Source organism: Rhinoderma darwinii, chromosome 4 (genome assembly GCF_050947455.1).
Source record: "Rhinoderma darwinii isolate aRhiDar2 chromosome 4, aRhiDar2.hap1, whole genome shotgun sequence".
Classification (NCBI taxonomy): domain Eukaryota; kingdom Metazoa; phylum Chordata; class Amphibia; order Anura; family Rhinodermatidae; genus Rhinoderma; species Rhinoderma darwinii.
The window spans coordinates 228,767,110-228,784,478 of NC_134690.1; the positions used below are offsets into that span (position 1 = coordinate 228,767,110).

Here is a 17,369-nt window from a genome sequence, read left to right on the forward strand (position 1 = left end):
CATTTCAGAACATATACATGTATAGCAGCAGAGGTGTCAGAAATGTCAATCAAGCCAGGATGGGAGGGGTTGCCGAAGAGATCGCAGGACCACTTGCATATTGAAGAAACGCCCAGCGGACATTTCGAGAGTTAGACAGTTGTTAAAACTTATTTTTCTGAGGTATGCTTTATTAATGTTGCTGTCCATGTATATATTCTGAAATGTCTCTTTTAGCCTTTATATAGCAGTTATAGCAGTTTAGGTTCGTCACAACTGATGACAGGTTCCCTTTAAAGGTGTACAAACTTTTTATTTAGTTAAATAAAGGGGGGGGGGACTATGGTAACACATACACTATGTAATAAAACTTTACTTTTAATTCACTTTGGTGAATTTATTACCAGCCTATTTATATATTACAGCAGATTTTTTTGTGTATGTTTATTTAACATTTTTGATAGCAATATAGACATAGAAATTCTATTAAAATACTTAATATGGTATGATTCTATATTTGTTAATTATGTGATTTTGTTTTTAATTTAGCTAAAGTAAGTATATACAGACCCATTAATTAGGCCACATATACAAACTGGTCTCACATAGTAGCAGACAATCGTCCAATGTCCTTGTGAACTGGCCGTTGTGGTTCTACATTATTGCATATGCAATAATGTGTGTATATACATATATATATATGTGTGTGCATGTACCTATAGAAACCCGCTTTATCATGTGTCGGCAACTAAAGAGAATTTGTCATAGACATAAACAGGGAGACGTGCTGCCGACAAGTTAGAAATGTATGGGAACGAACGATCGTAGTAATGAGCACTCGTCCGCATACATAGCTTCTTGTGAAAAGAGCAAACGAGCGCCGATCGACGAGCTGTCTCGTTGATCGGCGCTCGTTGTTATGGCCAAAATGGGCCCGTGTAAATGGACCTTTACTCTTGCCTCCTTGCAATACAAAGGTATCCATTCACTTCTATAAGCTCGGGACCCCAGTAATCTGCTGGTCGAAACATTTTTCCAGACTTTGTACCGGTAAGCCTATTGAAGGCCATTACAATCAGCAGCTACCCAGCCTATAAAAGCTGTTTACATAGAATATTATATAACATTCGACCATACATAAAATTTAGATAGGACAGACTGTACATTTAGAAATAAAGATTGGTTATAATTTCATCAGATGCAAATGTATATTCTGTTTCGGTTTACCCCTTAGCAGACCAAACTCTGTGGGACTATGTCACCAAAAACTTGATGTTGATTCAACATACATTGTGAGATTTTGTGTGGTTTCTATATTGGAAAATGGTAACAGGATCCCTGGTATTGTTGTTTCATTGCTTATAATTGGTTTGTCGAGTGAAGTGTACCAGATTCACATTACAAGTCCCACGTAATGATTCTTTACACACCATCAGTCAAATGCTGGAATACGAGATTTTCAGCTACATCTTTTTGATGTGCCATAAAATATTTCTATCTGATATGACCCAGCTGCACTAGTCATACCATTAAAGGGTTATCACTTACATAGTATTTGAACATAGAAGACCAATCAATGGTCACAATTATTAGTGCACAGAACATGACTTCTTCAGACACAAGACCACACCAGGACTGTTTCAGTATGGGTGGTCCATGTACTTACAGTGTTCCCTCAAAGCTGTGCGCTTAGTAAAAGAAAGAGCTAAAACAACATCCTTATGAGGCCAACAAGCCCAACTTTACCTAAAACTGTCTGCAGGGTTTGCCATTTTACCTCTATCATTTTCAAAGCAGACAGCCTAGATAAAAGAGTTGTTATTGGTTTTCTTGGTTTCCAATTACGACATTAACCCATATCCATACTTAAATGGGCTTTCCCATAATCAATATTTATCACCTATCCACAGGATAGGTGGTGATACATATATGATCGGTTGGGGTCCGACCCCTGGCACCTCTACTGATCGGGAGAACGAAGCTTACCTTGCCGTTCCTGAGAGTCCCATAGAAGTGGTAGTGCACATGCTCAATCAACGCTCCATTCATTTTTATGGGACAGTCGAGAGCTATCTTTGGCAGCCTCATAGAAATGAATGGAGCGGTGGCTGAGAATGCACACTACTCCACACCGATCAGATATTTATCACCTATCCTGTGGATGTGGGGATAAATAATGATTATGGAAAAACTCCTTTAAAGGGTAACTAAACGTTAAACAAACTTCTGACATGTCATAGTGACATGTCAGAAATTTTGATTGGTGGGGGTCCGAGCACCGAGACCCCCACCAATCACTAAATCAAAGCGTCAGAAGCGCTTGTGTGAGCGATGAGCCGCCTTGTTTCTATTCGGCTTTTTCCAGAAATTGATGTAGCGGTGTATGGACTCAATAGAAAGTTTATGAGCCCGTACACCGCTACATCGGCTTTCTGGAAAAAGCCGAACAGGAACTAATTGGCTCAGCACTCATACGAGCGCTTCTGCCACTTAGTTTTAGTGATTGGTGGGGGTCTCAGTTCTCGGACCCCCACCAATCCAAACTTCTGACATGTCACTATGACATTTCAGAAGTTTGTTGAACGTTTAGTTACCCTTTAATATATGTTATTCTTATTTCTATGTTAAAGTTGTAGTATCAAGGTATGGTAGTATTTGTAAACTTTGTAGTGACGGCTTTTGGGCCTGTGCAGATTATCTGTATGATTCCATCAAATAATTTACTAAATGCTTTTTTTTTTTTTTCTTTGTTAAATTTGAGTTTTACTGAATTTTTCCAATAGCATTACATGTAGAACAAAAAGGAACCGTTTACTCCAAGACAGTCCTAGAGACAAAAACAGATAAGGGAAATAGTACAAGACAAAGGTAGTAAAATTAAAAAGGGTAGGGGAAAAGGGGGGGGGAATCCCCACTGGACAAGACATGTAGGGATTCGACAATACTGACCAGTGGAGAGGAGCAGACCAAGCAATGATAAAGGAATGTTTTTTGGGGGTTTTTTTGGTAACATTTTTTATTTTGAATTGTCACAGAACTAAAAGACAAAGACTAGTGTAAACATGGCTTTACTGGGATGACCCAAACTAAATGGGAGATACAGTTTTACTAGGCATTGCAGCTTGCCTAACCTTATGGGGGCAGCACTGAGTAATTTAGTTCACTCAAACTAGCTTAACTAAATGTATTAGTTTACATTGCCAGAGAATGTGGAGGTTGGTAAAGTTTTCACACTAGCCTGAAAATTAGTTATATATAACACATTTAATAAAAGATATGACCTACATCATCAGTGGTGTCCATAGCTGATATTTCTGTAACATGGCAGTGGTCATTTATTGGTCTTTGAATGCCTTTCAGAATTAGATTATTGGTCTATGATGAGGGAAAATGTACCAGTATAATTGTCTATTGCTGAAAGTACAGTATATCCTATGTTGTTGGCTTCATATGAGAGCAGTGTATTTAGAGTCAAGAATAAGATTGGATTAAAGTGCGTATTAAATGCATAATTGCAATTAAATTATGTTATTTTTTTTCTATTTAAAAATATTTATTACAACTGTATGTCAGTAAAGATCTAGGCTTCTATTTAACAACCACATAGTCATTCTAATAAATGGATCATGGAATGGAAACCTGACTTAACCATATAATACAGCATATGAGTCATTGATGCTTGTGACCTTTGATTTCCTAACACCTTGAGTGTTTTTATGTATTTTTTTTATTATCTGTAAAAAATGTCAGTGGTCAAATGTTTCAAACTTTTGCTAACTGTGAAGCAACAATTAATTAAGGGGCATCATATAAAACGTTATGGGGCCCCTCTCCGCCATTACCATAATAAGTAGTAAGTGACTTTTGGAAATGAAAAGGTTATGGTTGTTATAAGCTACACCCTATGGCATTTTCCATTGTCTTGCACATTATATTCCATTCCACTCTCCTTTCCTGGTTATTTAATTTATCTCCCCTTCTCGCAGTCATATATACAGCTGTAACTTCTATAATTGTCTAAATAATATATATACTTCAACATAAATCTGCTTTTGCCACATTGCTGATGACCAATAATGGCTAATAAGGTGATACAACATTCAAGTAAAATATCATCATCAACCAGTGGCAATGCCGACCCATGAGGACATGATTTGACAGGTGGAAGCACATTATAGTACCATTCAAGACTCTCTTTGAGTACATCTGTACAAATCAACTAGTAGACACTGGGCTATCTCATGGTTGGCCAGAACACTATGAAGACATTCATGTATAAAAACCTAATATAAAGGAAAAACAGTGGTGGTTCCCATAGCAACCATTTATGTGATTACTTTCATTTACTGTGATTACAGGCCGGATCTTGGATATTCCTTGTAAAGTCTGTGGTGATCGCAGTTCGGGTAAACATTACGGAGTTTATGCTTGTGATGGGTGCTCAGGCTTCTTCAAGAGAAGCATTAGGCGGAATAGAACTTATGTGTGCAAATCTGGAAATCAGGTTAGTATTGTGGTGTTTTTATACATACTGTATGTGAATGTACTGGGTAACATATATAATGGTGATCTTATGTTAAACTGCATTGCATTGTTTTAACTACAGCCCAAGAGGATTGTATTGTAACTGAGTCCTTGAGTGTCTCTGATTCATCATCTTTTTGAGATAAACGCTCAGGCAAGTGCTTGTTCTTTCATAGTGAGTGAATACAGGTGTGGATATTCTTTGCGGTAATAATAGCATTGAGTTGAAATGTTATACTTGATACGTATAAGTGGGAAAACATATAATAAAGATGTTTAAATCTACAACCAGCCCAGATTTTCTATAATGTGACTGGATCATTACCAATTCTGATTGACTGCTATAGAATGTAGCATCTTCCAGTTAAAGCGAACCTTGTCTTCATTCTTAGGCAATCACACCTCTTGGCTCTGTTTAAAGAGGCTCTGTCACCAGTTTAATACTTCCCTATCTACCTAATCGAAAAAACGCTTTGTTGTAGATAACTACTGATTTGTTTTTTCAAAAAAACGTTTATTAGTTACAAAATTCTGATAAATTTTACATTTATGATAATTTTTTTGTAAAAGCCCAACTGGGCGTTTTTTTTTTAGTTTTACCAAGTGGGTGTTGTAAAGAAAAGTGTATGACACTGACCAAACACTTTTCTTTACAACGCCCACTTGGTGAAACGAAAAAAAAAAAACGCCCATTTGGGCTTTTACTAAAAATTTGCATAAATGTAAAAATGATCACAACTTTGTCAGTAATAAACGTTTTAAAAAACAAAACAGTAGTGACCTACAACAAAGCATTTATTAAATTAGTTAGGAGATAGTGAAGTAGTAAACTGGTGACAGAGCCTCTTTAAGCCATCAACAGGGATACAATCATCCTCCCACCTCAAAGCCCTTTACATGTCTAGAATGTTGGACAATATGGTGTGTGAAGGAACCTGTAGTACACATTTAAAAATCAGGCGCATAGGAAGGGGAGGGTAAGGGGGGGCATGTGCCTCGTGCTAAGGGGGGGGGGAACCAACCACTCAGCCTTGGCCAGGCTACTTAGATTAAAGTGTCAGTCCAGTTATACTCTCTCGCCCAAGCTAACATCTGGCCTGGAGAGACTCCTGCACGCTGGTCGGTACTGTTGCCGTAGCAAACGTACAACGTCCGGAGAGTATCGTGCACGGGTCCAGTTCTAATTAAGTGGACCCGTGAACTATACTCTCTAGGTGTCATACAGTTGCCATAGCAACTGTACCGCCCAGCATGCAGGACTGTCTCTCCACGTCTGATGTTATTTCGGGCGGGTGAGTATAACTAGACTGACACTTTAAGGACTGGGGCAATATACTGAATTGTTGCCTCAGGTGAATGCCATCCTAGCTATGTCTCTGATTACATTTTCATGCTACAAGATGGGTCAACATTGTCTACTTAAATAGACACTAACTGTTCAAACAACATATGCTAATCTAATAGTATACCTGATATAGATCAACCTTGTAATTTATTTGCTGTTAAAGTTTTGTTGTGTTATTCATGAAAATTCTGTGTGAAGTTCCTGCCACTAGGTGTTTGCCTACCTGTAATCTGTTGTCCACCCTGTGTTGTCAAGTAAAATGCGTCCCTAGTTACAGACAGACTGCAGAAGGTAGGGTTGTGTCACTTCACTGCCTGCAAATACAAGTATATGGAGAGAGGAGTAAGGAGCATGAGGAGAGAGCAGTGACAGAAAGAGACACAGACAGACACGCTGCCCATACAAGTCTATGGAGAGGGAGCATGAGCAAAGTGAGAAAGACACAGACAGACGTGCTGCAGATTCCTTGCAAGTGTTACTGTCTCACCCTAGTGCTGGACTCTCAGCTATACTGCTCATTACAACTATACAATCACCTCCATGCTGCTTCAGCTTCCATATATGTGATAGAGATAGGAGAGCAGGATTCTCCTCTTCTCTATTTGTGCTTGTGCTGTGTATAGAAGACATGATAGCAGTTAGGCTCCGCCCACTAGCTAAAACTGAGAATTAGAGATAGAGCCTGTAGAGGGGGAAGACTGCTTAAAAATGCAAGATACAAGTCAGAAATAATGTTATTCCTCATATTCCTCATGTACACACATATGACAGCTTATTCTGAAAATTCGTCTGAAAAGTTAGGTAAGCTTCAAGGCTAACATATTTCACACATACTTTGCAAATAATTTTTACCTGCAGTATAATTTGTAGACAATAGCAATCGCTACATTAACATTGACACTCTATGAAAAATGAAGAAATAGGGGAAGAAAATGGAGGGTAAAAAGAATAAAAAGAGGCAGCAGGAGTACATAATAACAAAAGTATCAAGCATAAAATAGGGATTGCATATAACATTTAAACCATTAATTATTTCTGTAGGATCCCAAAGCCCTATTTTCTTAAATTGCATAAATACTGATTGCACAATAGATATAAGATATTGGGATTTGAGCCTCCATAATTTGAAAAAATAATAAAATAAATAAATCTCCATAAAATATGCTTAAAGGGTAACTAAATTTTCAAGAAATCTGACATGTTCTAGTGACATGTAAGACGTTTTGATCAGTGAGGATGAGCCGCTTTGTTTCTGATCGGCTTTTCTCGGACAGCCAAGCAAGTTGTGTACGGGCTCAATAGAAAGTCTATGAGCCTGTACACCAATTGCTCGGCTTCCCAAGGAAAGCCGATCAGAAATTAAGCATCTCAGGGCTCGCCTGAGCACTTCTGCCGCTTCGTTTTAGCGATCGGCTGGGTTTTCAGAAAGTAAGAAGTGTCCTTGCCTTTTTAATAACTCTAGAGACGTTAAGAAATGACCTCACTGTACTGGTTCTTTGCTGTACGCTTTAAGCTGTGTGAAACACATACTGAGAGCTGTGCTTTTTGCTTCCCTGTAAATCTGATATGTTTTTCTCATGTTTCAGCCACATTCAATGTAATAAATAGTAAAAGAAAAACAGCATGATATGATTGTCACCCATTCATTTCCACAAGTGGCTATACAATAGGACTAGCAGATTGACACTACGAGTACTATAATGAGTTGTTTAGGCATTTATTTATTTTTATATAAATTATAGGTTTATACACATTTTCAGGAAACATACCAAGAGACATGTATAAAAACTGGTGTTCATAAAAGAGCAAATACACAAACTCCACATATTATATACAAATAATCATGCGCGCTACAACTATTCTATATTCATTATAATTTGCCTTTTATTGCAGATATAGTGGCTCCTTAGGACAGAGCGGTATTCCGGTATTCGCAAATAAATGTAATTCCTTATGCAGTAATAAGTTGCACAATTTTCCTATATTCTTTCAGTATCAATTTACAGTTCTGAAGATTACTGCTTGCTGTCATTTAAAAGGAACCTTTATTGTTTACTTCCAATGGAAAAAAATCTATCCATGGTCCCACAGGTGCATGACTCATGAGAAGACACAGCTCTGATACACATACTGTAACTGTAACGAGCCATGCACCTGTGTGTCCATCACATGATAATGGACAGAATTTCCCACTAGAAATAAACAATAGATGGTCCTATTAAATGACCGCAAGCAGAGATCTTGCAAACCGTTAGGAAATGATACAGAAAATATATTGTAAAATTGTGTAACTTTTCATTGAACAAAAAATTCCTACATACTACATTGGAAGCAATATTACTGAGTTAGGGCACATTCTGACGAGGCGGAATTGGGGCATGACCAGACGTGGCATGTTTCTGCCGCCACTGTCCGCATCAATGCCGCACATAATCTGCATTGCAGATTCTGTTGCGGCTCTGCCTAAAATGGGCCGGAAATTGATGCGGATTAGCCGTTGCGTCTTCAGGTGCGTCTTCCCTGTCAGTGCAGGATAGAGAGAAGGGACAGCCCTTTCCCTAGTAAAAATAAAAGAAATCCATACTTACCGTTGTCTTGGTGACGCGTCCCTCTTTTGACATCCAGCCCGACCTCGCTGGATGACGCAGCAGTCCATGTGACCGCTGCAGGCTGTGATTGGCCTGTGAGTGGCTGCAGCCGTCACATGGACTGAAACGTCATCCCGGGAGGCCGGACTGGAGGAAGAAGCAGGGAGTTCTCGGGAAGTAGGAACTTCTATTTTTTTCACAGGTTGATGTATATTGTGATTGGAAGTCACTGTCCAGGGTGCTGAAACAGTTACGGCAGATCGTTTAACTCTTTCAGCACCCTGGACAGTGACTATCTCCTGACGTCGCCTAGCAACGCTCCCGTAATTACGGGTGCACACACGTAGTCACCCGTAATTACGGGAGCCCCATTGAAGTCAATGGAGAGATTCCGCAATGAGTCCGCAACGAGTGCGCTACACGTCCGCAACAGCGAGTGTATGCTGTGGACACCAAATTCCACACCGCAGCCTATGCTCCGCAGCGGAGTTTTCCGCAACATGTGCACGAACCCAACTAAAAAGCAGTGGAAAGCAAAGGAGAAAATGTCAGCTGCGGATTTCCTCAGTGGACTGGCCGCAGCGGAATTCCAGAGCAATTCCGCCATGTCTGGCCATGCCCTAGCTGTTGAATTCCGGTGCGGACAGTCTGCAGTGGAATTCTGCAGCAGCCGTTTTTTACATTTCTTTCTATACATCTTTAGGAAACTTAGTTCAGACGTTGCGGAAAATAACTGTGTGGAATTTAGGCTGCAGTGCAGACTTTTCCCTCCGCAGCATGCTCATTATGTTGCGGAGAAGAAGTGGAATTTCACAGCGTATTTCAGCCTTTGCAATGCAAAAACTGAAATCTGTGGCAAGTCTGCTGTGATATCTGCAACGTCTGAATTACCTGTCAAATATGCAAATGTTGGTGCAGATTCGTTGCGTAATTGCCCCAAATCTGCACCAACATTTGCAGCGGAAAAATTACGCCACGTCTGAACATGCCCTTATGTTCCCCTAGAAGTATAAGTGCATAATATGTCACAGCTGGTTTTGGTTTTATTTAAGCTACAGTATGGGTTGGACTCCTCTTGATGTCCACAGTAGACTAAAAACACGAAAAAGAAAAAGTTTGTAGTTCAGCTCACCCTTTGCGTTTGGACTGCGAGGCTTGCATGAGGTGATGCACGGAGCAGTGCGCTGAGCCGGTTTCAGTTGCAGACTTGTATACTTGGAATAGAGAGAAGCTCCAGCAACCGCATGCAGTTGCTGGAGCTTCTCTCTATTCCAAGCATACAAGACTATAATAACCTGACTTTATCTACATGGATGAGCATCAGCAATCTGGCCCTGTTCTGCATTTACACATAAGCCTCCCGTGCATAGCAGAATGAAATCCATTAGCACTTGTAGTCTTCTATTACTGGAAGCTATCCTACCATCTTACAGCTTATTACTATCAATATCTTAATACAGGAGGCAATAAAAAGCCTACAACCTTCAGACTACCAATACTAAACTTAACGTGTTTGTTGAAAAAAAAAAATGCATTGAAAATACTTATTTGGTTTAGCAAGTTGTTTTACAACATAATAGTAGGGTGTAGTCTGATTCATTCAAGCTATGAAAAGAGAAAATCTAAACGAAGAAATTTCTGCGTGAAATTCACTGACAGTCTGAACGGCCCCATTCATTAACATAGGTCCGTGCGACGTGCGTGAAAATCACGCGCGTAGCACGGACATATTACACATTCGTGTGAATAAGGCCTAAGTTGAACCCATAAAAACAGAGGTAGAGATGAGGTTATAATACCTGTGGCTGTACTTTATTCCAAGAATAAAAAATAAATAAATAAATACATATATAATCTCATTCGCTTCACCTTCTTTTATAAGTAGTCGACTACACTATTGTTTCTGTGAAAAAAACTGAAACTTTACAGAACGGAAACAAGCAGAAACTAACTGCAACGGAAGCATTACCATTGAAATCAATAGTAAAGCAAACAGAAGCTATAGAAGCTATGGTTTCCATTCAGCTGTCCGTTCATCTGTTCCTCTGACGGAATGGATGAGCGGAAACCCCAAACGGAACCCGACGGTGATGTGAACAGGCCCTTACCTAACCATGGTTACGTTTTCATGGTCAATTAAAAGATGCAAATGTCAAATATAACAGGAATTCCTATTTTCTTATTAAATGATGAGCTGGTTTAATCATATTTAATCCCTTCTGGGGCCCTTCTTATTTTATAATATTTATCAGAATAGAACAGAATGTGACAAAGTGAGAGCTGATTTGGGTCTAGTAAGACCCAACAACTCGTGAAAAAATTGTCCCTTGATCACAAGGGAACAAAACAAGGGTGTGTGGTACTACAAAGTGGCCCGCTATGAATGCCGAAATCTCGTCTGAGATAGTGCGCATGCGCCCGTCATGTATGGATGACTCGGAAAGGCTTGCGGAATTAAGATATGACTCTTTTCTAACGAGAAGATATGACTCATTTCTAACGAGAAGATATTACTCTTTTCGACTGAAAATATGACTCTTTTATGCTCATTAGCATACAGCACGGAACACTAATAAACTGAATACTAAAGGTATAGAGCCTACTTAGAAGATAATTATAGGGCACATAAAAATAATTTTTCACCACTTCCACCAGGTATTGCTGGTTTAATAGGTGAAATGCTGGTGACAGGTTCCCTTTAAGACACCGTAAAAAAAAGAGGTCTAATGATAAAAATGTGAAATTGGAATGATAGGTGTAATGATAAAAATGTGAAATTTACTATGCAATGATTGATACAGTGAAGGAAATAAGTATTTGATCCCTTGCTGATTTTGTAAGTTTGCCCACTGTCAAAGACATGAACAGTCTAGAATTTTTAGGCTAGGTGTAATGACGGGGGTAGGGAAACGGACAAGTGAGCCCTAATCTACCCGCCACTCTGTCCCTGCCTACTTGCAACGACCCGCCCTAGGCGACGGGGTACAACTGGGCGGCGGTCCCTACGCTCAGTAAGTGCACGAGACAAACAGACAAGGGAACACAAAGCAAAGGGAAAGGGGCAGTTGCCCATGGCAACACCGTGAGCAACAGAGTGGTGAACGAGCCGAGTCAAACCAGGAGTGCACGAGGTACCAAACGAAGAGCAGGAGAGTAGTCAGTAAGCCAGGGTCAGTATGGAGCAGGATCAAATAGTTAGAAGCTGTAGCTGGGCCAGGAAACCACACGAGAAGAATCACAAGCAAAGGAGGAACAGGAAAGGCAGGTATAAATAAACAGAGGGCGGGAGCTAGCTCCATCTGGCCAGGCTGCGATAGGCTCTCCCACTCCTAAGCCTGCCATTCTGAGTGGTGGAAGATGGAGTCAGTCTCAGAGACATAGACTCAGGTGCAGACTGATTACCTATGGGAGTATACACAGAAGTTGTGCCTGGCAGATCCTTTACAGTAGGTTAATTTTACCAGTGAGAGATAGATTATATAAAAAAAAAAAAAGAAAATCACATAGTCAAAATTATATATATTTATTTGCATTGTGCACAGAGAAATAAGTATTTGATCCCTTTGGCAAACAATACTTGGTGGCAAAACCCTTGTTGGCAAGCACAGCTGTCAGACGTTTTTTTGTAGTTGATGATGAGGTTTGCACACATGTTAGATGGAATTTTGGCCCACTCCTCTTTGCAGATCATCTGTAAATCATAAGATTTCGAGGCTGTCGCTTGGCAACTCGGATCTTCAGCTCCCTCCATAAGTTTTCGATGGGATTAAGGTCTGGAGACTGGCTAGGCCACTCCATGACCTTAATGTGCTTCTTTTTGAGCCACTCCTTTGTTGCCTTGGCTGTATGTTTCGGGTCATTGTCGTGCTGGAAGACCCAGCCACGAGCCATTTTTAATGTCCTGGTGGAGGGAAGGGGGTTGTCACTCAGGATTTGACGGTACATGGCTCCATCCATTCTCCCATGGATGCGGTGAAGTAGTCCTGTGCCCTTAGCAGAGAAACACCCCCAAAACATAATGTTTCCACCTCCATGCTTGACAGTGGGGACGGTGTTCTTTGGGTCATAGGCAGCATTTCTCTTCCTCCAAACACGGCGAGTTGAGTTAATGCCAAAGAGCTCAATTTTAGTCTCATCTGACCACAGCACCTTCTCCCAATCACTCTCAGAATCATCCAGATGTTCATTTGCAAACTTCAGACGGGCCTGTACATGTGCCTTCTTGAGCAGGGGGACCTTGCGGGCACTGCAGGATTTTAATCCATTACGGCGTAATGTTTTACCAATGGTTTTCTTGGTGACTGTGGTCCCAGCTGCCTTGAGATCATTAACAAGTTCCCCCCGTGTAGTTTTCGGCTGAGCTCCCACCTTCCTCAGGATCAAGGATACCACACGAGGTGAGATTTTGCATGGAGCCCCAGATCGATGTCGATTGACAGTCATTTTGTATGTCTTCCATTTTCTTACTATTGCACCAACAGTTGTCTCCTTCTCACCCAGCGTCTTACTTATGGTTTTGTAGCCCATTCCAGCCTTCTGCAGGTCTATGATCTTGTCCCTGACATCCTTAGAGAGCTCTTTGGTCTTGCCCATGTTGTAGAGGTTAGAGTCAGACTGATTAATTGAGTCTGTGGACAGGAGTCTTTTATACAGGTGACCATTTAAGACAGCTGTCTTTAATGCAGGCACCAAGTTGATTTGGAGCGTGTAACTGGTCTGGAGGAGGCTGAACTCTTAATGGTTGGTAGGGGATCAAATACTTATTTCTCTGTGCACAATACAAAAAAATATATATAATTTTGACTATGTGATTTTCTTTTTTTTTTTTTATATAATCTATCTCTCACTGGTAAAATTAACCTAGCCTAAAAATTCTAGACTGTTCATGTCTTTGACAGTGGGCAAACTTACAAAATCAGCAAGGGATCAAATACTTATTTCCTTCACTGTACGTGTCAAAGTACTCCCGCTGAGTGATTTTGTTGACCAAAGACTGATCTATCGCCATGAAAAAGGCAAGATACATTTTGTCCTCCTTAATATTAACCTTGCTCGCAATACAAAATTATTGTATTCACCGCCAGATTTCTTCCCAAGCCTTGCTGCACTCTCATCTGTCAGTCAGTAGAATGTCAAATTTCCATGCAATGTCCTCATGTTCCAAAATCTAAAAATGGATTTTCCAACATCTATGTTTCCAGAAAAAAAATTTGGGCGTATATCCACAATAAAAAAAATTAAATATAAATAAATATATATATATATATATATATATATATATATATATATAGCAAAAGAGAAAGCAGCAGCACTCACACAGAAATCATTGACCAGGTGCCCAGCAAAACGTCCCGATCCTCGGACGGGATATGTGTGTATATATATATATATATATATATATATATATATACACAATTTAAAAAAAAGAAAATGTTAACATCTGCATTTGTTCAAATTAAAATCAACTTTTAACAGCTATGGTCTTCTACAATACTGTATAAACATAATTTTTTGGAATTCTTTTATTCCCGAACAGGGTGGGTGTCCAGTGGACAAGACACATAGAAATCAATGTCGAGCCTGTCGCCTCAAGAAGTGTTTGGAAGTCAACATGAATAAAGATGGTAATTAAAATACTCACTAAACGTCTGGTTCCCATTAATAGGAAACGTGATAATTTCTGGCCTAAATATACAATCATCTATTGTCGCTCATATTACAAAAAGAAAAAAAATCCAATTATAAGATTTTCTTAGCAATCAGCGAGACAGTCACTGGTATCTTTTTACATAAGCAAAATCAAAAGCATTATGCTTAAGAACAGAAGCCTACATTAAAATGATTGACATAGCTGTGGTAAAATATAGATTAATGGCGTTATTTAGAAAAAAGGAAATCATAAGAAAGAGATGTTCTCTCAAGGACACAGTATGAGGGAAGATTTTCATGATTTTAACCTTTTAATGAACTGAAGTATCTAAGAGCCTGCTCTTTGAATCAATTTACCAAATGAGTTTGATTAGTACTAAGATGATTACTGGATTGATTTCAGCTGTTCAACATGAAAGAGGACCAAGAACATCCACCATAAGAAAGCAAGTGGCGCTGTATTTCAGAGGACATAAGGATGTCAATGGGACCACTCCTCACTTTCCATCAGGAGCTTTGACAACACCTACCTTTTTCACCACTGTTAGTCAACTGGAGCCTCATAACCTAGAGTTAGCGGCTGTATCGACCACCCCAGAGAGACAGACCTTAATTGGACTAGCTCAACCAACTCCAAAGGTAAGCTTTCTATCATGGATCATAGTAGGATTCTTTGGAAAACCGCCCCAGTTGTTCTTGAGCTTGGCACATCTAAACAGAACTGGTCCATCTAAAAGAATGCTTCACAGCTTATGATACATGCTTACCGACTATGAAAATGGATGGTTTCTACTTTCTGGAAAGTTTGTAGTATACATATCTGTTTTTATATGATATAATACTATAATCATCATTAGATCTTTCTTTTTATGTCATGCATGATCTTTATTTATTTTTTATACTGCAGCTAGAGGGGCTTTTATAATCTTGCCATGAGAACATTGAGGAGACCTTTCTGTTCATTAATATTCCAAACAGCTGCCATTTTGATATACTGTTACCATATGGTGACCATGCTGCTTTTAGGTTTTCTTTTATTTTACCTGAAAACTGTCAGCATCTATGTTTTATTTCAGTGGTATCCGTCACATGAACACCAGGCTTGGATTTAGTGTGATAGATACAATCCAGTCGTGGCTGGACATTTTTTTTTTAGCCCAAATCAGGAATAGATCGAAAGAAAAAGGAATTAAATGGACACTAACTTTTCAAACAACTTATGCTGATCTAATAGTATACCTGATACATATCAACTTAACTTACTCTTAAAGCTTTTTTTATTTTATCCATGCAAATTCTATGTAAAGTTACTGCCACTAGGTGTCTCCCCTCCTGTAATTTGCTGTCCATCCCCTGTTGTCAAGCAAAATTCGTCTCTAGTTACAGAGCAGAGAGACACAGTGATGCTGCTGCCCATAGAAGTCTACGGAGAGAGGAGCAATAGGGAACAGAGTTAGAGAGACACAAACACGCTGCCCATAGAAGTCTATGAAGAGTTAAGTGGGGAGCAGGAGCAGAAAGAGAGACAAATTCGCTGCCCATAGAAGTTTATGGAGAGGGAGGGATCAAGAGTAGAGTCAGAGACACACAGACATGCCGCAGCTGCTGGTAAGAGTTATATGCACCCCAGTGCTGGATTCTCAGCTACACTGCTCAATACTGCTGTATAATCTCCTCCATGCTGCTGCAGCGGCTTTATATATATATATATATATATATATATATATATATATATATATATATGTGTGTGTGTGATAGAGATAAGAATGCAGTATTTTCCTCATTTATGTGTGCAGTGTATAAAAGACATGATAGCAGTTAGGCTCCACCTACTAACTCAGGGAAACTGAGAATAAGAGATAGAGCCTGCAGATTGGAAAACTGCTAAAAGATGCAAAATACAAGTCATATAATGGCCAGAAATAGTGTTATTCTTCATGTAGACGTATATGGCAGCTTACCATGAAAAGACACCTGAAAAGTTAGGTGCTCTTTAAAGCTTTGAATAATACTTTTCAACCATTTAGGTTGCACACCTGCTTTTGGCAGAAAAAAAAAATGTTTTATGACAAAACTCAAAGTGTAAACTAACAATGGAAAATAAAATGGACAAAAAATTAAAGGGGTTGTGCTATCAACAGAAATGGAAATATATAAACTCAATATACATTTTAGTGTAACTTTATAAAGTATTGTTATTAAAAAAAAAAATGTTTCCTTGCAGAAATATGGCAATTATCTGCTTGTAATAGCACCCCCTGGTGTTCAAATGTATCGGTCTCTGCGAACGTCATTCTAGTAAAGCTCTGTTAGGCTTCGTTCACATCTGCTCCAGGGTCCCGTTCTGACGTTCCGTCGGAGCTTCCTGTCAGAACAAAACCCTGACTGACACAAACAGAAACCATAGGTTTCCGTTTCCATCACCATTGTTGTCGACTACGCTATTGATTCCATCAAAACGACGGAACTCTTGCACAACTGAGACAAACGGAAACCATTGACAACGGATCCGTCACCATTGAAATCATGGTTTCCGTTTGTGTCAGTCAGGGCTCTATTGTGACGGAAAGCTCAGAGGGAACATCAGAATAGAGCCCTGACGTAGATGTGAACGAAGCCTTAGACGTGCAGCTTCTGCTCTTATCAGTGAAACAAACAGAATGAAAGCCCAGCATGGCAGTAAGTGTTATATATACTGCAAGCAGTGAGCAAAAAATCCATTAGAAAATGATAAGGTGGAGAGCAGCACGGGCTGGTGAGGAGGTTATCTAATAGCTTTAACCCTTACTGTTTGAAGTCTGTGTACTCTTGAGATGTAGAAGTAAGGCATATGTCTAGTCTTAAATATATGGATGTTTCTTAAAATCTATTGTACTGTGCATGCACATTTGACATTCTCTAGAATGAAGTGCAGAGACCTATACATCAGAACACCAGGGGGTGCTATTACAAGCAGATAATTACCATATTTCTGCAAGGAAACATTTTTTTTAAATAAAAGTCCTTTACAAGGTTACTCTAAAATGAATATTGAGTTTATATATTGACATTTCAAGTGATGGCACAACCCCTTTAAGCAGTTTCCTTATTCAAAGGGGATGTTTCAACTCTTTAAGGTTATGTACTCTTTTTTTTTATTGCTCCAATGTTCCAAGACATTAAGGACAGTTGCAAATAGTCTTAATTAAAAGTATCCTACCATTTTGTACATATAGCTCTTATGCAGACCTATGTGTATCCATTGTTATAGACTACACCATATACATAATAGGTTTATGACCGCA

At 39.4% G+C, this 17,369-nt stretch overlaps 1 protein-coding gene across 1 annotated transcript in view; it reads left to right on the forward strand.

The window, feature by feature from the left end:
- The window catches only part of NR2E1 (nuclear receptor subfamily 2 group E member 1), a 38,450-nt gene that overhangs the window by 6,901 nt on the left and 14,180 nt on the right, over positions 1-17,369 (forward strand). Inside the window, exons 2-4 of the mRNA XM_075864215.1 lie at positions 4,338-4,483; positions 13,973-14,060; positions 14,489-14,724. Of these exons, the coding sequence (XP_075720330.1) occupies positions 4,338-4,483; positions 13,973-14,060; positions 14,489-14,724 (470 nt within the window). The remainder of the gene's footprint in view (positions 1-4,337; positions 4,484-13,972; positions 14,061-14,488; positions 14,725-17,369) is intronic.